This window comes from Acanthochromis polyacanthus, chromosome 4 (genome assembly GCF_021347895.1).
Source record: "Acanthochromis polyacanthus isolate Apoly-LR-REF ecotype Palm Island chromosome 4, KAUST_Apoly_ChrSc, whole genome shotgun sequence".
NCBI classification, from domain to species: domain Eukaryota; kingdom Metazoa; phylum Chordata; class Actinopteri; family Pomacentridae; genus Acanthochromis; species Acanthochromis polyacanthus.
The window spans coordinates 39,129,741-39,148,445 of record NC_067116.1 but is presented as its reverse complement, the minus strand read 5'-3'; the positions used below and the strand labels follow the sequence as shown (position 1 = coordinate 39,148,445).

At 39.9% G+C, this 18,705-nt stretch overlaps 2 protein-coding genes across 2 annotated transcripts in view; one reads left to right on the top strand and one right to left on the bottom strand.

Annotated features, from left to right (window-relative positions):
• The window catches only part of si:dkey-110c1.10 (unconventional myosin-Vb), a 40,414-nt gene extending 30,671 nt beyond the window's left edge, over positions 1–9,743 (top strand). Inside the window, exons 19-35 of the mRNA XM_022191262.2 lie at positions 8–164; positions 336–575; positions 685–894; positions 1,010–1,103; positions 1,187–1,335; positions 1,417–1,620; positions 1,701–1,792; positions 1,876–1,990; positions 3,027–3,132; positions 3,557–3,679; positions 4,862–5,013; positions 6,078–6,167; positions 7,219–7,351; positions 7,445–7,730; positions 9,154–9,328; positions 9,413–9,493; positions 9,582–9,743. Coding sequence (XP_022046954.2) covers positions 8–164; positions 336–575; positions 685–894; positions 1,010–1,103; positions 1,187–1,335; positions 1,417–1,620; positions 1,701–1,792; positions 1,876–1,990; positions 3,027–3,132; positions 3,557–3,679; positions 4,862–5,013; positions 6,078–6,167; positions 7,219–7,351; positions 7,445–7,730; positions 9,154–9,328; positions 9,413–9,493; positions 9,582–9,743 — 2,569 coding nt within the window. The remainder of the gene's footprint in view (positions 1–7; positions 165–335; positions 576–684; positions 895–1,009; positions 1,104–1,186; positions 1,336–1,416; positions 1,621–1,700; positions 1,793–1,875; positions 1,991–3,026; positions 3,133–3,556; positions 3,680–4,861; positions 5,014–6,077; positions 6,168–7,218; positions 7,352–7,444; positions 7,731–9,153; positions 9,329–9,412; positions 9,494–9,581) is intronic.
• Positions 9,744–13,290: 3,547 nt separating this feature from the next.
• Positions 13,291–18,705, bottom strand: part of unc13a (unc-13 homolog A (C. elegans)) — a 57,993-nt gene continuing 52,578 nt past the window's right edge. Inside the window, exons 40-42 of the mRNA XM_051947035.1 lie at positions 18,025–18,117; positions 16,817–16,976; positions 13,291–15,900 (exon numbers count right to left, since the gene is read on the bottom strand). Coding sequence (XP_051802995.1) covers positions 15,612–15,900; positions 16,817–16,976; positions 18,025–18,117 — 542 coding nt within the window. The 3' untranslated portion in view covers positions 13,291–15,611. The remainder of the gene's footprint in view (positions 15,901–16,816; positions 16,977–18,024; positions 18,118–18,705) is intronic.

Below are 18,705 nucleotides of genomic sequence, written 5' to 3'. Positions count from 1 at the left end.
TCTGCAGACTGGCTCTTGCTCTGCGCTACACCAAGGCAGCCTTAGTGATCCAGAAGACCTATCGTATGGTGGTGGTCAGACAGCTGTTCCTCATGATCCGACAGGCCACCATCACCATCCAGGCCTTCACCAGAGGAACACTGGCTCGCCGCAGATACAGAGTGGTCAGCATTCGGTGTTATCCATCTCTTTACATGCTTGTTTAGACCTTTAAAAATGATGCCTAAACATAATATCACCTTTATAAAATTGGTCATTTATCTTGTGAAAGTGCTCTAACGTGATAAGCAGCTAACTGTACGTGTTCTAAATCCAGCTTTATTCTTGTTCTTCAGTTGGTGGCAGAGAGGGCCGCTGTGTTGCTCCAGGCGAGAGTCCGTGGGTGGCTGGCGAGGAAGGTATACAGGCGAATACGTGCGGCGGTGGTGTTCATGCAGTGCTGCATTCGACGCAGGGCGGCCAAGAGAGAGCTGCAGAAACTAAAGACCGAGGCTCGCTCAGTGGAAAGGTTCAGAGAGCTCAATAAGGGCATGGAAGTCAAACTGATGCAGCTGCAGTTGAAAGCAGACCAGGAGGTGGGTGAGGGTTGCAGAGTGGATGAATGTAAACTTAAGAAGCTCTAAAACGTCTGGGTCAAGATGTTGTTTCATTTTATATTTACATGATTAAGTTTTTTGCATTCAGGCCAGAGAGAGCGCTGCTTTGAGAGAGACCCTGAACACAGAGCGAGAGGCGACCAGTACCGAGCTGGAGGCTCTGCGGGCGACAATACAGAAACTAGAGAGCCAGAAACTGGAGAAACCTCCTCCTGCTCCAGTTATCAGCGAGAAGGAGGTGGAGGAAAGGAGAAAAGCTGAGGAGAAAGCCACTCAAGAGATCCTTCAACTCAAACAAGTTGGTCTCCCAATCCAAGAAACACTTGACACATGATCCTTCATTTATCTTTTACTGTATACATCTGATTTAAAAGACGTTAACTTCTTATTTACATTTTCTTTTGTTCTTTAAGGAGCTGCAAGAACTGCAGAAAGAAAAAGACAGCTTTCACAAAGAGAAAGAGGAACTCTCTGCTCGGTTGCTTGAACAAGAAAAAGCACAAGAAGGTTGGTTTCCATTTCACCACCATCACACAATCTAAATTATTCCTTCTTTACATCTTCCTCCCTTCTTTTCCATGTATATGCAGAGCGTGTGCATCAGGCGGTGTCTCAGGCGAGTGCAGCTCTCCGTGCAGAGTTGGATGAAGAAAGAAGAAAGTACCAGGGTCTCTTGAGGGAGTTCACCAGACTGGAGCAGCGATACGACAACCTCAGGGACATGAGTCTACTCACTGAGGTTCACAGCTGCATTTACAGACACACGTCTTCAGACTTCAGTAGCATTTGATCTAAAACTCTTCTTGTTGTCCCTCTTCAGCGCAACAAAGGCCATCAAAGGACTGACTCCACCCAGAGTCTGAGCCTGGAGCCTCTCTCCCCCTCCACACCCCAGTCCCTCACCCCTCTCTCCCTGTCGCCCTTCCCGTCTGCCTTCCCTTCCCCGGAGGAGGTCCGCAGGGTCAGCGTGACGTCGCCTTCTCTGGAGATGAGACTCTCACCGTGGAACTTCGAGCCACCAGTGGTGAGGAGATATAAGAGTTGAGATTTGTGCAGAAAACATTTTGCGAACAGAAATCATAAACTTGACCTTCACGTTGACAGGACCAGCTGATGGAGAAGCTGGATGTGGCCAAAGTGAAGATGAAAGGAGAAGATCTGGCCCATGCCTACGATGCTGTACGAGTGGCCAACAAGTCAGTCTGTCTCTACTTACTCACTAATTCCCTTCAGTTTTAAGTTTATATTTAATGGATTAACTTGTCTGCCTGTCTGTCAGGTTTCTGGAGAGTCAGCTGCGTAACCAACGCAGTCAGCGGGAGGAAGAACTGGAATCTCTGAGACGCCAACTCAATCAAAACATCTCTGGTTCTTCCTCTGCTGCACATAGACAGGTAGAGATTTACTCAAGCTGTCTGTAGCGCTGGAGTAAATAAGAACAGATGTTTTTAAAAATATTTATATATATTATTATGTCATCATTTTCCTCTACTTAGCTGAATGTTCCTAATAATATCCCAGATAGCAAACTATGGGTGAATCAATGTTGAATCTATGTTGAGACCTAACGTCGAAATTATACAGAAAGCGCAAGGTTGATAAAATGTTGAGTCAACGTTTGCTTACATAGATTACATGTTTGCAAACATAGATTCAACATTAATTAAACATTGACCTGTCAAACATTTTAATTAAACCAAAATACAATGTAGATTCAATGGTATCTTTTAAACACAAACTTCAATGTTGACAAAATGTTGTTGAATCAACGTTGATCCAACCATCAGTCTTCAACCGTAACCACAATTCAACCTTCTTAACCCTAATTCAACATTGATTTAACATCTTTTGCTATCTGGGTAAAGTGTGATTTATGGTTGAAAAGCAAACGTTGACTCAACATTTTATCAACCTTGCGCTTTCTGTATAATTTCGACGTTAGGTCTCAACATAGATTCAACATTGATTCACCCATAGTTTGCTATCTGGGATTTAACCCTGATTGTTGTTGTCTTATAATTATTCTAACAGGTACATAATAAAGGAAGGAAGTGGTGGACATATTCTGAACCTTTACTTCAGTAAAAGTACAGCTTCGATTTAATCTATAGCAATGTATTGTATTTTAAAAGCTTGTTATATTATCGATTCATCTTGCAAGCACCTAAAGCTCTCTGATAAAGATAATAGAGTAAAAAGTGCAAAAGTTCCCTCTGAAATGTAGCAGAGTGGAAGTAAAGTACAAGCAAATCACAATTGTATTTATTACCAGTACTTCTGCAAAGGACCTCTGGCTCTGACTGCTGTTAAAACTGGCTGTTTAAAATGTTCAAAGGAATATTTTTGAGTGTTTATTGCACTCATTGTGAGAACATCTGCTACAATATGCAGTGACCCTGGCATCCAAAATGTCAATGTGTTTTTGTAAAGCACCTTCAGGAGCTGCTAGAAGCCAGAGAACACGAGTGTGTAAGGCTGAGGAGAGAACTGAAGGAGCTAAGAAACACCGTCTCACTCAGACGACTCCTGACACAAGGTGAGATCTCAACCTGCTGACTGTCTACGATGCAATAAGTTTAAACTCTCTGTGGGTTCAGGCAGTCCTGTGAGGTCTTGGTTCTCTGTGCATTGTCTTTTACCACTTCTTTTCTTATCATATTGCATCACAGTATGTATCTGTACAAATTACGAACAAAGAAAAATGTATATGGGAAATAATCACTCCAACCCACTTAACAGGGGAATTAATCGTCTTCAGTACAACATTCCACCTATTATGTTTTTAAGTCAGTAGTTTTATTGTGACCTTTCCAGGGTGTCCCCTGCCCTTGCCCGAGTCAGCTGGGATAAACTTCAGCCCACCGCGACCCTAGTGAGGATAAAGCGGTGTATAGAGAATGGATGGATGGATGGTTCTATTGTTTGAGCTGCTGTTCATCTGTCTGTGTTGCTCTTTCTAGTTCTTCCATCAGCCTTCACCACAGATGCTTCCTCTCTGTCTCAACCAAAGCCAGCAGCGGTTACTGGTTTACTGGAATGTAGGAAAAGAGATGAAAGTAAACTCATAAAAGTCCTCATCACAGGTGAGGATGATCACTTTCTGTCTTATTCATCTTCACCTGTGTCTCTTTAAGGAGTTTTGAAAGGCTTATTTAAGATAAGTAAACAATTTGATACATGTTTGGCTTAGTCTGCAGGTTGACAATCAGAATAATTAAAGGCTTTTACAATGACAATTAACCTTCTGAACCCACCAGAGCATACCAGTGGGCTTGAAACAGTGTTGCCTTTTTAAAAAACTCCCCAAAATTAAATCATTTATCAGAGCCAGGAACTGTAAAGTATAAAGATATTTGTGGATTTTCAACTTTTTGTTGACGTGTGATTAATCATATTGCAATTCAACTGGGAAGATTAACAAAATCTAAGATTAATATTGTGCTATATCATCAATATCACTTGATTCTACATGTCTCATTGAAAAAAATTTACCAAAAATAAAGCATTTGCTGCAACCAGATTATGTTTAAAAAGACAAAAAATAAAAGAAAAATAGTGTCCATACATAGGCACAGGATTTCCTTTTGCAGTGTAAAATGAATTTACAAATGTGATAGGGGCAGAAAACTTCTAGAAACTGCTTGGGGCTTAGACGGGTAAGAGATATTAGAATGCACTTTCAATTTAACACCATAATTGAGTGGTTTCAGATATTTTTCTCTGCAAGAGGCTCATCTGAAAAGCACAAATAAACACTTAGTTTGCCCTTTTTGAGGAAACTTTACAAACCGAACAAACAGTAAACAGAAACAGATCTTATACATGTAAATTCATAATTAGAAACATTCAAGTTCTATACTGTATTTTGCATTTGAGTCACAGAAACAGACACTTATTTACCTAATTTATACATGAATTTTTATTTATGTGCCATTAATGTGAAAAAAATAGGCAGTTTTATCACTGGTTATAAAAGAGTCGTTATTATTGATGTTGATTATTGTATTCCACTAATTTTAATGAGATGCGGCCCACATTGGGTACTTTGAGCAAAAGTCTGATTAGAAATTGGATACAAAACAGCAGCTGTGATGAAATGCAGATATAATTTTAGTTTACGATTTTAACTGATTGGAAACATCCAGTCTGTCTGTAGCATCACATCACGCTGAGCATGAAGTGACTCACAGAGATGAACTTTTACTGTAACTCACTGACAAATCTGACCCTGTCCGCTCTGCCATCGCTGCTCTGGCTGTCTGCAGATATCCGGGTTGACACGGCCTTGTCTCTGCCTCCTGGTCTCTCTGCCAGCGTGATCTTCCTGTGCGTCCGCCAGGCCGACTGCAGCGGAGACCAAACTCGAGCTCGGTCGCTCTGCGGCGCCGCTGTCACCGCCATGAAGGCAGCTCTGAAGGTAACCTGAGCTCTGAACCGTCTTGATGTGCCATATGTTTGAGGTTTAATGCACGAGGGCAGTTCACCTCACGTCAGGGAGATTTACACTCACACTAAAGGCATCGGCAGCTGACTTTGAAACACTTCCATGTGACTGCTTTGTCCTTAGTCTGGTTCATAAGGAAAAAGTAAACCACAACAAAGCTCCACTCTCCAGCACACAAGCACAGGCAGTTGTGATCAAAAGTTTACATCCACCTGTAGAGATCATCTATATCATGACAGTTCAGAGTTTCCAATGACTCCTAGTCTTAATTTCCGTCGATGGAATCATTAAAAACCAAAAACACTCATGCATTTTGCTTCTTGTATAGACTTATTTTAGGTCTTCTAGAAATATAACAAAATCGTTCAAAAGTTAGGATTCACTTAGAAATGTCCTTATTTTTTCTTTTCATTGAGGATAACCTTAAATTAATCATAAATCCAGTGTAGACATTGTTAATGTGGTAAATGCCTGTTCTAGCTGGAAGCAGCTGATTTTTAACAGAATATCTCCATAGGGGTACAGAGGAACATTTCCAGCAACCATCACTCCTGTGTTCTAATGCTACATTGTGTTAGCTAATGGTGTTGAAAGGCTAATAGATGATTAGAAAACCCTTGTGCAGTTATGTTAGCACATGAATGAAAGTGGGAGTTTTCATGGAAAACATGAAATTGTCTGGGTGACCCCAAACTTTTGAATGCTAGTCTATAGCAACATGAATTATCAGTTTGGTGATGTAGGGAGTTGTGTTCATCAAATTTTCTTTGTTTCATGGCCTCTTACCTTTCTGTGAGTCGTTATGATTGACTACAGCTGGTGACTCCTCTGAGCCAATTAAAATAGGGACCATTTGATACAGATGCAGGTGTTTCAATGAGTCCATCATACAAAGTTAAGAGTCTCTGGAAACTAAACACTGCCATGATAAACATGATCTTTACAAGCGTAAACTTTTCATTATGACTGTACATACTATTACTGAGATATATTTTCACTGCGTGTAACTAATTTTCTCATTTCATCTGTTCCCTCAGAAGCATATCAGTGACATAAATATGACCGCTCTGTGGTTGAAAAACATCTGTCTGTTGCACGACCTGTTGAACCAGCATTCCCCAAAACAGGTAGCGTAATGATCAAGTTCAGAAAAATAGCACTATGAAAGGTGATCGCAGTGCTATTTATCAGCTCTAAAAAACTTTTTGGATCTTGTCTTGTCAATTTAAGTCAATTCAGTAAGCTTTATTGGCATAAATATCAGGTGAACAATATTGTTTCCCTGCAACTCAGCTGGTCACTGAATCTGTATTTGGGATCTGTCTTTTGCTTTGGATTAAGAAATATTCTTCCAATTTCTATTCATGGTTTATACAACCAGTAAACAATGAGGTTTGTGTCCAGTTTTTGGGCTGATGATATTCTTTACAACGAAAAGAATAATATAAGGGCACTATTTGAAGAGCACTTCTCAAAATCTGGGTTACAAAGTGCTTCACAAAGCAGCAACATAGAAAAGACAAATGATTTCTTTATGTATGGTTTTCATCTATATATATTTTATCTATATATAGTTTTGATCTGTTCTGTTGTATTTGTTTTCCTGTATCTCGACCTTGGGTGTCAAGAAAGGCACTTAAAAATAAAACATATTATTATTATTATTAAACCTTCAAAATTGAAAAGACTGATTAAAACACAACATAGTGTAAGAAACCAACAGTTGTAACCCTGTAAAACCCACTGTTGCAAAAATGTGTTATGTATATCTACATTTTTTTTCCAATTGATTTTTTAAAAAGTTTTATTTCATTTATTTTTTGCTAAATTTTTTTTTTCTGTATTTGGGTTTATACAGGGTTAAAGAGGGGGAGGAAAAAAACCTAAAAAACCTCTAGCCTGGTGGGTGTTTTCTGATCCCTAAGTCGCAGGACCAGCTGACAGAAGAAACTTTTTGGCATTTTCAGCTCTTGGGAGATCAATTTAAAACGTGTTTACGTATTCTTCCTTTAAATGTGAATAAGAATTGGCCTAATTCTTCCTTGCATGTGCTGGTCGATGTAGATCTTTAGAAGTCCGTATGCAGGACTTCTTGAATTAACAAAACTAATTACTGTCTCCGAAAATGACTCAATACTATCATAATATGAATGAAGAACTGGATGATTTACTTTTCAGGCCGTTGACTCAGATGATCTTGTTCCACTGACTGCTGATCTGAGTGACTTGATCCGCAGTCTGAGTGACCTCAGCATCCAGGCCTATCAGCAGCTCCTCAGCATCACCGAGACACGTCTGCAAAACATCATAGGTGCCACCACAGTGATGATAATACAGATACTGCTGATGTTTCCCCCCTCTGCTGCTGCTTTTATCAACCATCTCATCCCTCTACTTCCCTCAGTTGCTGCCCTGTTGGAGAGCGAAACCATCTCCAGTCTGTCTGGCTCGGTGGGGAAGCTTCCGGTCTCCAGGAAACGCGCAGGTTCGGTCGGAGGCGACGCTCCCAGCATGGCGTCTGTGCTGAGGGAACTCGGAGGGCTTCACACCGCCATGACCCAACAAACTCTGCCCCAGACGCTGATGGAACAGGCCTTCCACCAGCTCACCTACCTCATCTGTGCCTCCGCTCTGAACAGCCTGCTGCTGAGGAAGGACATGTGCAGCTGGAGTCGTGGCATGCAGATACGGTAGAGACGCCGAATTTTCCCATTTATACCACGAAAAGGTGTCTGCACAAAGCTTGAGGGAGTGATTTGAAGACACATACCAGACTTATTCTGTGCTGTTTATACTGATGTAACTCTGTTTTTAATGTTTCTGAAGGATTTTGATCCACTTCAGTATGCCTCCTTTTTATCTAATTATCTATTTTTGTAAATTTAATTTCCTCAAAATTCACTACCTTTCAATATCGTTACAGAAAATTTATTTACTCACTTGGTCTACAGCTTCACTGGTTTGACCAGCAACCCTGATACAGCTTTATCAGAGCATCAAGAAAATACACATAAAATACCTTTTCGTCTCTCAGTAGAATGCATTTATACATGCAATGTGGACTTTAATTCTGGTTTTCAGAGCCCAAATATAATTTACATGCCCATCTGCCACCTAGACCAGAGTGTAGTTTTCCCACTTTTTACTGTTTAAATGAAAAAGTTGGCTCTTAGTCTTAATATTACAGCTTCTTTATTGAGGACAGTTGCTTGTTTTAACCACACAAACTGCAAATCAAGTCAGATAAATGTCAGATTTCCAGGACATAAAATCTAAGGTTCCATATTCCTAATATTTACCTCTAAATAAAACATAAGCAAAGCCGGAGAAACTATCATTTGAAGGCCAAAATCCTAGTACTAATATGAGTACTAGCAGTCCTTAAATGCCTTAAAGTCTCAACTTCAACTGCGTCTTTTTAAAGGCTTGTTTTACTGCACTGCTAATGTTTCATTAATATGTTAATCTTTCCACCTTCTTTACGTGTTTTTATCTGCATAAACATACTGGATTTTTTCACATTAACTTTCCTTGTTACTTTTCTTGTTACTTAGATGCGGTTTATGAATTCTCCCCAAATTCTCTATATTTCAATATTGTGACATAGAATTAATTCATTCACTCATTTGTACAAAAGCTTCACTGGTCTTGCTTGAAACCCTGCCATAGCTTTATAGTACTATCAAAGAAATGTTCAGAAAAAGTTTTTTGAATCCTAGAATTATGCATTTTTAGATGCAATGAGGAATTAACTCCAGTTTTCAGATCCCAAATTAAATTTATACACCCAGTTGCACTGAAAAACTTTGTGGTTAGACTTATTTTACTGTCTTTCTATCGAGTTGCCTGTTTTAACCACACAACCTCCAAATCAAGTCAGATAAATGTCCAATTTTTGACATATTAAGATATAAAGTACCTTATCCTTATATATTTAACTCAAATAAAACATCAGAGCAAACTACAGCCGGAGAAACTGTCATAGTACGGCAAAAGAAGTCATGTTCTATTCCTCTATTAATCTTGCATGTTCATGCTAATCTTTCCACTTCTTTTCTGTGTTATTTTATGCATAAACATGCTATATTTTTCCACATTCATCATCTTTTCTAGCTACAACGTCAGCCTGCTGGAGGAGTGGCTGCGGAGCCGAGGCCTACAGGCAGGTGGCGCTGTGGCCACACTGGAGCCTCTAATCCAGGCCGCTCAGCTGCTGCAGGTGGGGAAAAAGACTGAGGCGGATGCACAGTCCATCATTGAGACCTGCACTGCCCTCTCCAGCCAGCAGGTGGGTCTGTTTGTCCTCGTGGATATGGATTTAGTGGATATTTATTATCATGTTTTGCCTGCTCATCTTTTTTTTGTATGACAGATTGTTAAGATTCTGGGCCTCTACACTCCCTACAGCGACCTGGATGAAAGAGTCACTCTGAATTTCATCCGTATGGTCCAGGTACTGTCGACAGTAATGAGGTTTGATGCGTTTTCTCGGGTTAAAATACTGTTTCTTATGTCAATGTTCTCTGTTTTTGCTGCTTTAGGGGCTTCTCAAAGGCTCTTCTGGAAGCCAGCCTTCACATTTAATGTTGGACGTGAGGAAAGTGTTTCCAGTGACTTTCCCCAGCTTGCCTCCACCCGTCCTCAGTGCTGAGCAGTTAGTCATCCCAGATTCCCTAAAGATCTCCTTTCTACGCAAAGCCTAAACATATTTTTTTCAAATCACCTCAAAATTAACTATCTCAAAGCTGTGATATAAAATCTGTTATTTCACTATTTTGTACTTAAGCTTCACCAGGGGCGGATCCAGATTAATTTTAGTGTGGGGGGGCGTACTGAAACGTTGTAAGAACAAATGAAAGCTGCTACCAACCTCTCGCTTTTACAAAGTATAGCTGTATATCAAACATCAATGAATGACACTGAAGTTTAATCTCTACATAAATGAGGCTGAGTCAGGATGTGCTGCTCTGTCATTAACTCCTAAGTTTAGGGAAAGTCCAAACAAAAGAGGACAGTTCAGATAAGACTTGAGAATGAGCTTATTCTGAACAAACATCTCAGACATTCTGAGCTTCAGCACCTCTAGCAAGATATTTTAATAACAAGCAACTCCAGAGATCCAGAAGTTGGAGAGAGTTAGCTTTAGCTGAGCCAAAGAACATGTGGGAGGCTAACCTAGCAAACATTTCAGACTTTTCTCTGTGAATTCTGAGAAATAATTTCCTATTTAATGACAAAGCTACACATCTGAACTCAGTGTCATTAAAACAGACTCTAAATCAGTGTCATCCATCCATATAAAAGTGCAGTTACCCAAAATGTTTGTTGCATGAGCTCCAACAACTTTGTCCCCACTAGCTTAGCCTCGTTGTAGCATGCAGCTCAAAGGGGTGTATCCTCTCTATTAATTCATATCTATGGTCCCATCTACTGATTCATATCTATGCACACTAGTCTGGTCTGATGCAGTCTCAATGATGACGTTTCATGAGTACGTGAGAACCAAGTAGGGACAGCTACGTACTGAGAAACGGCCATAGTGTTCTTACTGCAAAGGTACAAAGCTGCTGTTTTCTCCTCGAGCATCAGGAAACGTCTTCAAAGCTTCATTAAATCCGAACAAAATACAATCAAAAGATCAAACTAACGTCATTGGTGCATTCAGGTGCAGTCTGACAATGAAGTTGCGTTCTTGAGCGTCGGAAATCGGAGTATCAGTAATGTAAATTTCCAATGAAAATTTTGGAGGGCACACGGGGTGGCCAATCAGATCACAGAGGGGAGCCACTGTCTCCCCGTGTCCCCACGGAATATCCGCCACTGCTCCAAGGATGTGCTGTGAATTTAATGCCTGCCTCAGATTTTAAGTGGCACTAACTTGTTTAAACAAACTGTTAATTATTCTTCATTAGTCTTCTTCTTTTCCTTTCGGCGTTTCCCTTCAGGGGTCGCCACAGCGAATCAATTGCCTCCATCTTACAATGCATTAGTATATAATAATATACTACAGAAGGTCACAGGCTGATGATTGCGATGGAAGAACCCTCTTTGTTCATAGAACGTTAAGTAAACTGATTAAACCCCATTCCAGACAACAATGTGATCAATGTATGTAGGTTGCTGCTGTAAATTTAAGTTTCAAATAAAACTAAATAAATTGAAAAATAGAACCCAACCAAAAGGATTTAGGCCATGAATCAGACTTGAAGATGGAGACACACTATCCAAAGACAGATGTACAAAAGAGTGTGCTCTTACCAAAATTCCAGTTTGGAAAATATTGGATACAGAATTTGATATTGTTGAATATACTATTTTCCTAGATTATTCTAAGGAAGGTCACAGGCTGTGTCAAAAATAAATATGATGGTTAAAGGAGAGCAAGAGAGAAAACGTGTATTAAAAATGAAAAAATGCAGCTATGCCTCTCTACAAGTTGACAAACAGGGATAAGATGAAGCTTTTTTTCATATTTTATTGGAAGCGGAAACACATCGAGACTGCAGTCCCAGGAACCTCGACCCCCAATAAGAACAACCAGAATAAAAAAGAAAACAAAAAATTAGAAACATCTCGTGTATAAAAAAATTTCTCATGCGAGTACTTTGTACCACTACACATCATCAGTAATACATATTTATATATTCACAAACATTTGAAAAATAGAAAACAACGATGAAATATCAAAATAAAAGGAGACGACAATTGGCAATTCACATCAAATAATTATGCGTGCTGGCACAATACATTTTTTTCTCTTTTTGTTTTATTGTTCCTATCATGCACCGTTTCTGGAAGTACAGGACCGCCGTCGCTGTGCAGGCGTCTGTCTGGACAGATCATGCATGTCTGTCAGCTTCTTGTGTCTATGTGCTTTTCGTTGTGCTTCATCTACGAGCCAACCTGATAGCCCGACACGCAAACAGAGCCTCTGGAGGAGGAAGAACTCCCTTGACTAAAGCATCATTGTCAACAGCAATAAATAAAGATATATCTCTTTTTTTCGTGGCATTTCCAGCTATGTGACAGTTGTGTACCTGTTGTTTAAGACTGTGCAGATGTCCTCTTTGAACAAAAGACCTTGTACACACCAGAGTTACACATCACATCTATTTATGGTTAGATTTTAGTTCTTTTCATTTGCAGGCCGCATGGTAATATAACGAAAATGGCACATTACTTATTTAGCTCCTAAAGGGTGACTCCAACTCAAATCATCAAATTTTTAGAACAGTTTCTATCTCTGACTTGCTTGAAAATTTTATAGCATTAAATATGGACCTCTATAAAGATATTTCTGGTATTTTAGCTTGTTATATCAAATATTTCAGAGATCAAACTTTAAAAATAGTCTGCACTGCAAATTTTTTCGCACGTCAACATTTGCAACATTTTGATTTAAAATGAAAATATCTCAAAAATTATTGAGGATAAAAGCCTGAAACTTTTACTGCCATTTGTCATCATGTCATTGATTCAGAATCTCCAATACTGGACAAATAGATCAAAGAATGTCTGATTATGAGTGAGTTGAAATATGAAAAAGTATTTGAAACATCCCATCTTTGAGCAGACATTAACAAACCACATTTGTGGTTGCATGTCACAATAACATAAAAAACTTACATAGAATACCGTTCATATATACTTAACAGAAATGAAAATTGTTATTCTACAGGCTTCAGTTTTCAAATACAGGCTTTTCTTCACATTTCAACTCACTCATAAACAGAGATTATTTGATCTACTTGTCCAATATTGCAGATTCTGAATCAATAAGAAATATGAGATGAGAAATAACAGTAAAAAATTCAGGCTATTATTTTTATTAGTCACTGAGACATTGTTGTTCAAATACGGTCTCAAATTTAACTCTAACCCTAAATAAATGGTCTCAGAAAATATTTGAAAAATCCAGCTAAATTTTCATTGATACCATTTTAAATATCCATAGTTTGTGATGATGAAATTTCAATCAAATTGGAGATATTTAAGAAGAAGCTCCCTGATAATTTAAGCTGGAATGATCTAAAGCTACTACAAATGCTTTGTAATTCAGCTCCAGTGTGTACACGGCCTTCCTATATCTTCCAGTAAAAGCTACATATCCAGATTGGGCATCCACACACGCATAACTACCAACTGTCCAGTCGCCCAGAGCAAAATTCAAGTGTACAAGAGAGCAGCAAACTTCACTTCACATGGTCAGACGTGTGTTTGTTACATCCGAGCTATTTACAACAATCGATCTCTGCTCCAGATTAGTTTATTTTCTCTCTCACTCTGCGCTGAAAAGCTGTACAAACAAATCTCAGTCTCTAATCAGCTCTACGACAGCTGTGATATTTGGCCCATTAACAATAGAGACAGCATTTACAACATATCAGACAAACACTTGTGCTGATATAATTAGAATAATAATCCACAATGTAAACATTATAAGACTTGCTCGACTCATCTACGGAGATTTAATAGATCAGATGCATAGAGTTCAGTTCTTACACCTTGTTCAAATAAAGGGGGCTTTTTAAATTATTTAGTTACCACCAAGTGGCAACAATAAGGAATTCAAATAAATCACCAAACACCCTGTTATTACATCTGTTTTTTGAGTCCCGAAGACCCCGATCATCATTTCCCTGCATGCTCACAGCAAGCATACAAACCTCTTATAGATAAATAAAACAATCTTTTTTCTTCTTATAAAATAAGGTTCATTCAGTGAAAATAGAAGTAGCATTAAGAGACATGCTCGACAGCGAATAGTCCATTTAAAACATTTAAGTTTTCACATGAAAGTGACAGGCGGTTGAACCGTTGGATGATTCGAAACGATTCCTGCAACAATTACTGAGAGACAAAAACAGGATCGGAGTATAAATGTGTTATTACGGGTGCAGCAAAGACCCTGTGCTTCTAAAAATCTTCACACTACAATGTCGATTCTCCACACTGATTAGACTGAAAGACTTTAACTGTAGGCCCTCTTTTAAAATGTCAGCGCCAGTACCTGGTGTGGTCTGGATCTGCAGCCCTTTAGCAGAGGTCTTACTTTTCGACCAGGATTCACGGTTGCAGCACCTGCAGCTGGATCTTTAGGAAACTGCGGGATCACTCTCCCTGGGGTGCAGGATGTAGATATTTTACCTCAAAATAGGGTCTCAAGAACGTGTTTATTTCATCTTTTTTTTACATATGTTGGCGAGTACTTTTTATATTTTGTTAAGAAAAGGAGGTGGCAGTTAAGCGTTTCCTCCTCATAATGCACCGCTCACACACCCACTAAAGGGCTGAGGAATGTTTGCAGTAAAACTGAAAAAGAAAAGATGGCGATAACCATCTCGCATAAGTAAACACAATGAAAGAATCTCTCCGAATCTGATTAGAAAATGAACCCGCGGAAACCCCGTTACCCTCCCTGTGTGACGTTCTTTGCTCGTGATGGCTTTCTGTGATTACATTAGCAGGCAACAGGCAACACGGGCGGCTACATGAGGTCAACATTAGTACAAACACATGCACACGTTGTGCTCAAATCACACACTTTTCTCCCACACACACATAATCTGATGAATCACAGTGTTTTCACCAGAGTCATCTCCCCATACAGTCGATATACAGGAGACAGACGGACGGACTGTACGAGGGTCAACGAGACAGAAGGCATTGAGGGTGTCAGGCAGTGTGCTCTGTTACAGGGTGGACGGACAGAAAGACAGACAAGGACAATCTTTGAAGTACCACACGTCCATCGAATAATCCTGTTTGTATCTTTACATACGTCTTTCATGTTTTATATAATGTCTATATATATATATTTATGTTTTTATGTATATATATATATATATATATATATATATATATATGGTGATATATAGAATTATTAAAATATAATCTGGAAGAAAGAAGTAAACAAACAATAAACTTATCTTAACTAAATAGTGCTTTGTTCCCAGTGTGTGTTCCCCACCCGATATCTGGAATGTTTAAAGCCATGTGGCCATTGTTGTTGTTGTTGTTTATGGGTCAGTTGGACAGTTGGTCCTGTTGTGCTTAGGGCTGGTCTTGGCATTTGTCAGCGATTTGTTGGCACTTGCGGTCCCTTCTCTACACGGGTGCAAACCAGGGAAGGGACTAGAGAAAAGTGCGGGTGGAGGGAGGTTTAGAGTTAAAAAAAGGCGGAAAAAAGTGAGAAAGAAAGCCAAAAATATTAAAGGCTACAAGATATTTGTCACCCTGACCCTGAAATGAGGTGTGTGTGTGGAATGGCAGGACTCTCCTCTACGAGTAGAGCAGAGTAGATATATTCTCTATGATTGAACTCTATCGAAAAGATGGTTGATAACATCAGCAACTATAAAGACACTTCTTTTTTTAAGAAAATGTGCGATGCTCTGATTAGCACTATGTCTTCTCCACTGAAATAAATGTATTTACAGCATTGGATGTGACTCGTGACTGTCGTCTTATCTGTGCTTTTACAACACTGGATCATCAGGGCAGTGACTTGCAGCGGCTCAGGAGAGCTCTGGGGCAGTTGTAGGTGGCGACGTTGGATTTTTTTTTGCCTCTTAGCTGCGGCCCTCCTCTGCGGATCGCTGGTCCGACTTGAGCTTGACGAACTCCTTGGCCACGTCGTCGTTGTTGCGCTGGGAGAGGATGCGTAGGACGGTGAGGCCCGTCTCGTCCATGTGGATGCGTTTACCGAGCGGCAGCCAGCAGGCGACGCTGCCTTTGGAGGCCACGTCCTTCAGCTGCAGGACGGCCATGCCCACGGTGCGGTCCTCTCGGGCAAAGCAGTAGTCCTTCACGCAAACCTGCAGCTCGTAGCATTCAGGACCCACCTCATTACTTAAGGTGCTGCAGAGCAAAGGAGGCACTGTGTTAGATCTGCATCTCCATCAACAACCCCCCCAAAAAACTACCATCATCAGCTGTCTTGCCATCAAAGCTGTGCAACCAATTCCATCCTGTACATCAAATCAGCTGAGTCAGGCTGACAGAGACAACTACCCTAAGGAAGAAAACTGCTTTCAACATTACAAAAGCAACTTTGTGCAAAAATTCAATGTAAAAATGCATATGAAAAGAGCATTTCTTATTTCAGTGACAGGAGTGTTGCACAAATATTGACCAAACTTGGCAACCCAGATTCCTCCTGCACTGCGCCACAGAAAACCTACCCAGGAATTAGCCTGATTCTTAAACCCTGTGAGCATTTGAAACCCCACCTCCATTCCAGATCTGGACTATATACAGCACTTAATCTTTGTTCCAAACCCGCAGTGATTAAAGCCTGTGGATTAACTTATTATGCACAATGGAAGAACACAAAAACATACAGAAAGGAACATTCAATTAAAAATTTTTTTGTTTGAAGCCAAAGCAGCTGGTGGTGTGAGGTGTAGACAAGGGGGCGACTTGGCGGATGTTTAAAAAAAAAACCTTTTAAAATCCCATGTATACAGACTGGCATTCATACAACATGGTATAATTTGTTTGTGTATATATGTACATGTATGTATATATGTGTGCATACATTATATTCTATATATACACTCCCTGTCAAAAGTTGTGAGACACTTTCTCATTCAAATAAATTAGAACCCCTCTCAAACCTTTTGACAGGGGGTGTACTTCATACTTTAATTGCATTTTCTATGAATAATGTTTACTTCTTTGTTGTCATATTGTATTATATTGCACTGTAAAGCACTTTGTAACTCTGGATTAGAAAAGTGCTACAGAAAAAAAGTTTACTATTATTCTTCCTTACAAAGTGAAGGTTTCGTTGTATTTGGGAGCCCAGCTGTTGTTCTTGGACTTGGTGGCGTATTTCCTCTTCTTGTCGCTGAGGTGAGGGCCGATGATGTAGACCTCCACAAACGGCCGGAATATTCCCTGCGTCTGCCACCTCAGGTCATTGGCAGCCACCACTGAGACACAGAGAGAAATTGGAAGGAAACAGAGTGGGAAGGTGTGGGCTATTGTGAGAAAGATTTATGTGGAGAAAATGTGTGAAAATGTAGAGCGAGAGAGCGAGTGAACAGAAAATTCCAAACAAGAAAATACTGCCTCTCCCTCGGGCCTCGCATGCAGGTCCTTGTCGAAATAGTGAAAGTAGAATTGGGATGTTATTTCATTACAAAGTCATATTTTTCTTTGGCAGCTGAAAAGAAGTTTTACGCTGCTGCATTGTTATGGCAATTTTGTTGTGCCTGCGGTGTTTTCTGCCACTGACATTAGAACAATGGTGGTTATTTAGAACTATTTCTGTTAGATTACCTGAAGTCTTCTCACTGCCCTCTTCACCATTTGGCACAGTCGATAAAACTGCTAGCTGGACATGGGAATATCTTTTTTTTCATTGGTTGGTTGTAAATAGAGATAATTCTGCAGAGATGTAAGGTCAGTAACTACAACGCCTATAAAAAGTATTCACACCCCTTAGAGGCTTCTTCCTTTGATTGCTTTTTGACATTGAATCAGTATAATTATCTCCGCCAGGAGGTTATGTAATCATCAGAGTTTGTTTGTCTGTTTGTCTGTGAACAGCATAACTCAAAACGTTATGAACGGATTTTCACCAAATTTTTACAGAATGTCCGGAAGAGCAAAAGTAACAATCGATTAGATTTTGGAGGTGATCCGGATCCCCGTCTGGATACAGGATTTTTTTGAAGGACTCTGTACAATTGAGAGATGGCGGCCATCGCTCAACTGCTGAACCTTAACGGGCTAAAACTTGTGCATCAATGCAACAAAAACTTCCAGAAGGGTGAACACTTTATGCACTGCATGTTTAAGACTATTTTCTCTGAGTGAACACTGTAGACTGAAGTCAAACGGTGTGATACATTTAAAAGCTCTGGAAAAAGCTAGCGGGCTGTCATTTCCAGCGACGAGAAGAAAAACTCTCATGCTCACTGATCCATTTCCCAAAGGTGAAAACAAAAAGGTAGGGAAAAAAATCCATTCCTTTACCTTTGACCGTTACTTTGTGCTCTCCGGTGTTCGGGTGAGTGAAAATCTCCACATGGATGGACACTTCTCCCACGGCGTCGTCCACACCGGAGCCTGACAGGAACAAACAGAGAGCAGGTTTGCCGTTAGTACCCTCCAATCCGAAAGCGTGGGCTCTTTGTGCTCCTATCACAGACCAAACATTAACAGAAGTCACTGTGCCCTCTATTCCAAGTTCACCTCCACATGTGAGCGCAAAAACAAAGTCACAGACCAATTCCATTTCAATTTCACAGCACTGAAATGGATTTCGTTGTAACCCTGTGAATTTTAGGCAGAATACTGACTATGCAGCTGATTCTTTACACTAAAATAATCATAGTGTAAGAGGAGAACTTGAAATAAAGCAAAGCGATCCGTTTGTGCATATGATGTGGTCTGGAAGTGGACAATCAGACAAAGCAGCTATGAGTGAGCGTAAGTGTGTTAAATATAGGAAGCACAGCCATAGTATATTAATTAATGGAAGTTCTCGCGTGTCCAACAACTCTGCAACAACAGTGCAGTGGATATTTTTTTTACTGACCTTAAATGACTGTGCTATTTTCCTCGGTGATCCGTTTTACATTGTGATTAGACCCCTTTGTGGCAGCCTTTGTACGAATTCAGCCACTGAGAGGTAATAATTTGGATTGTACAAGG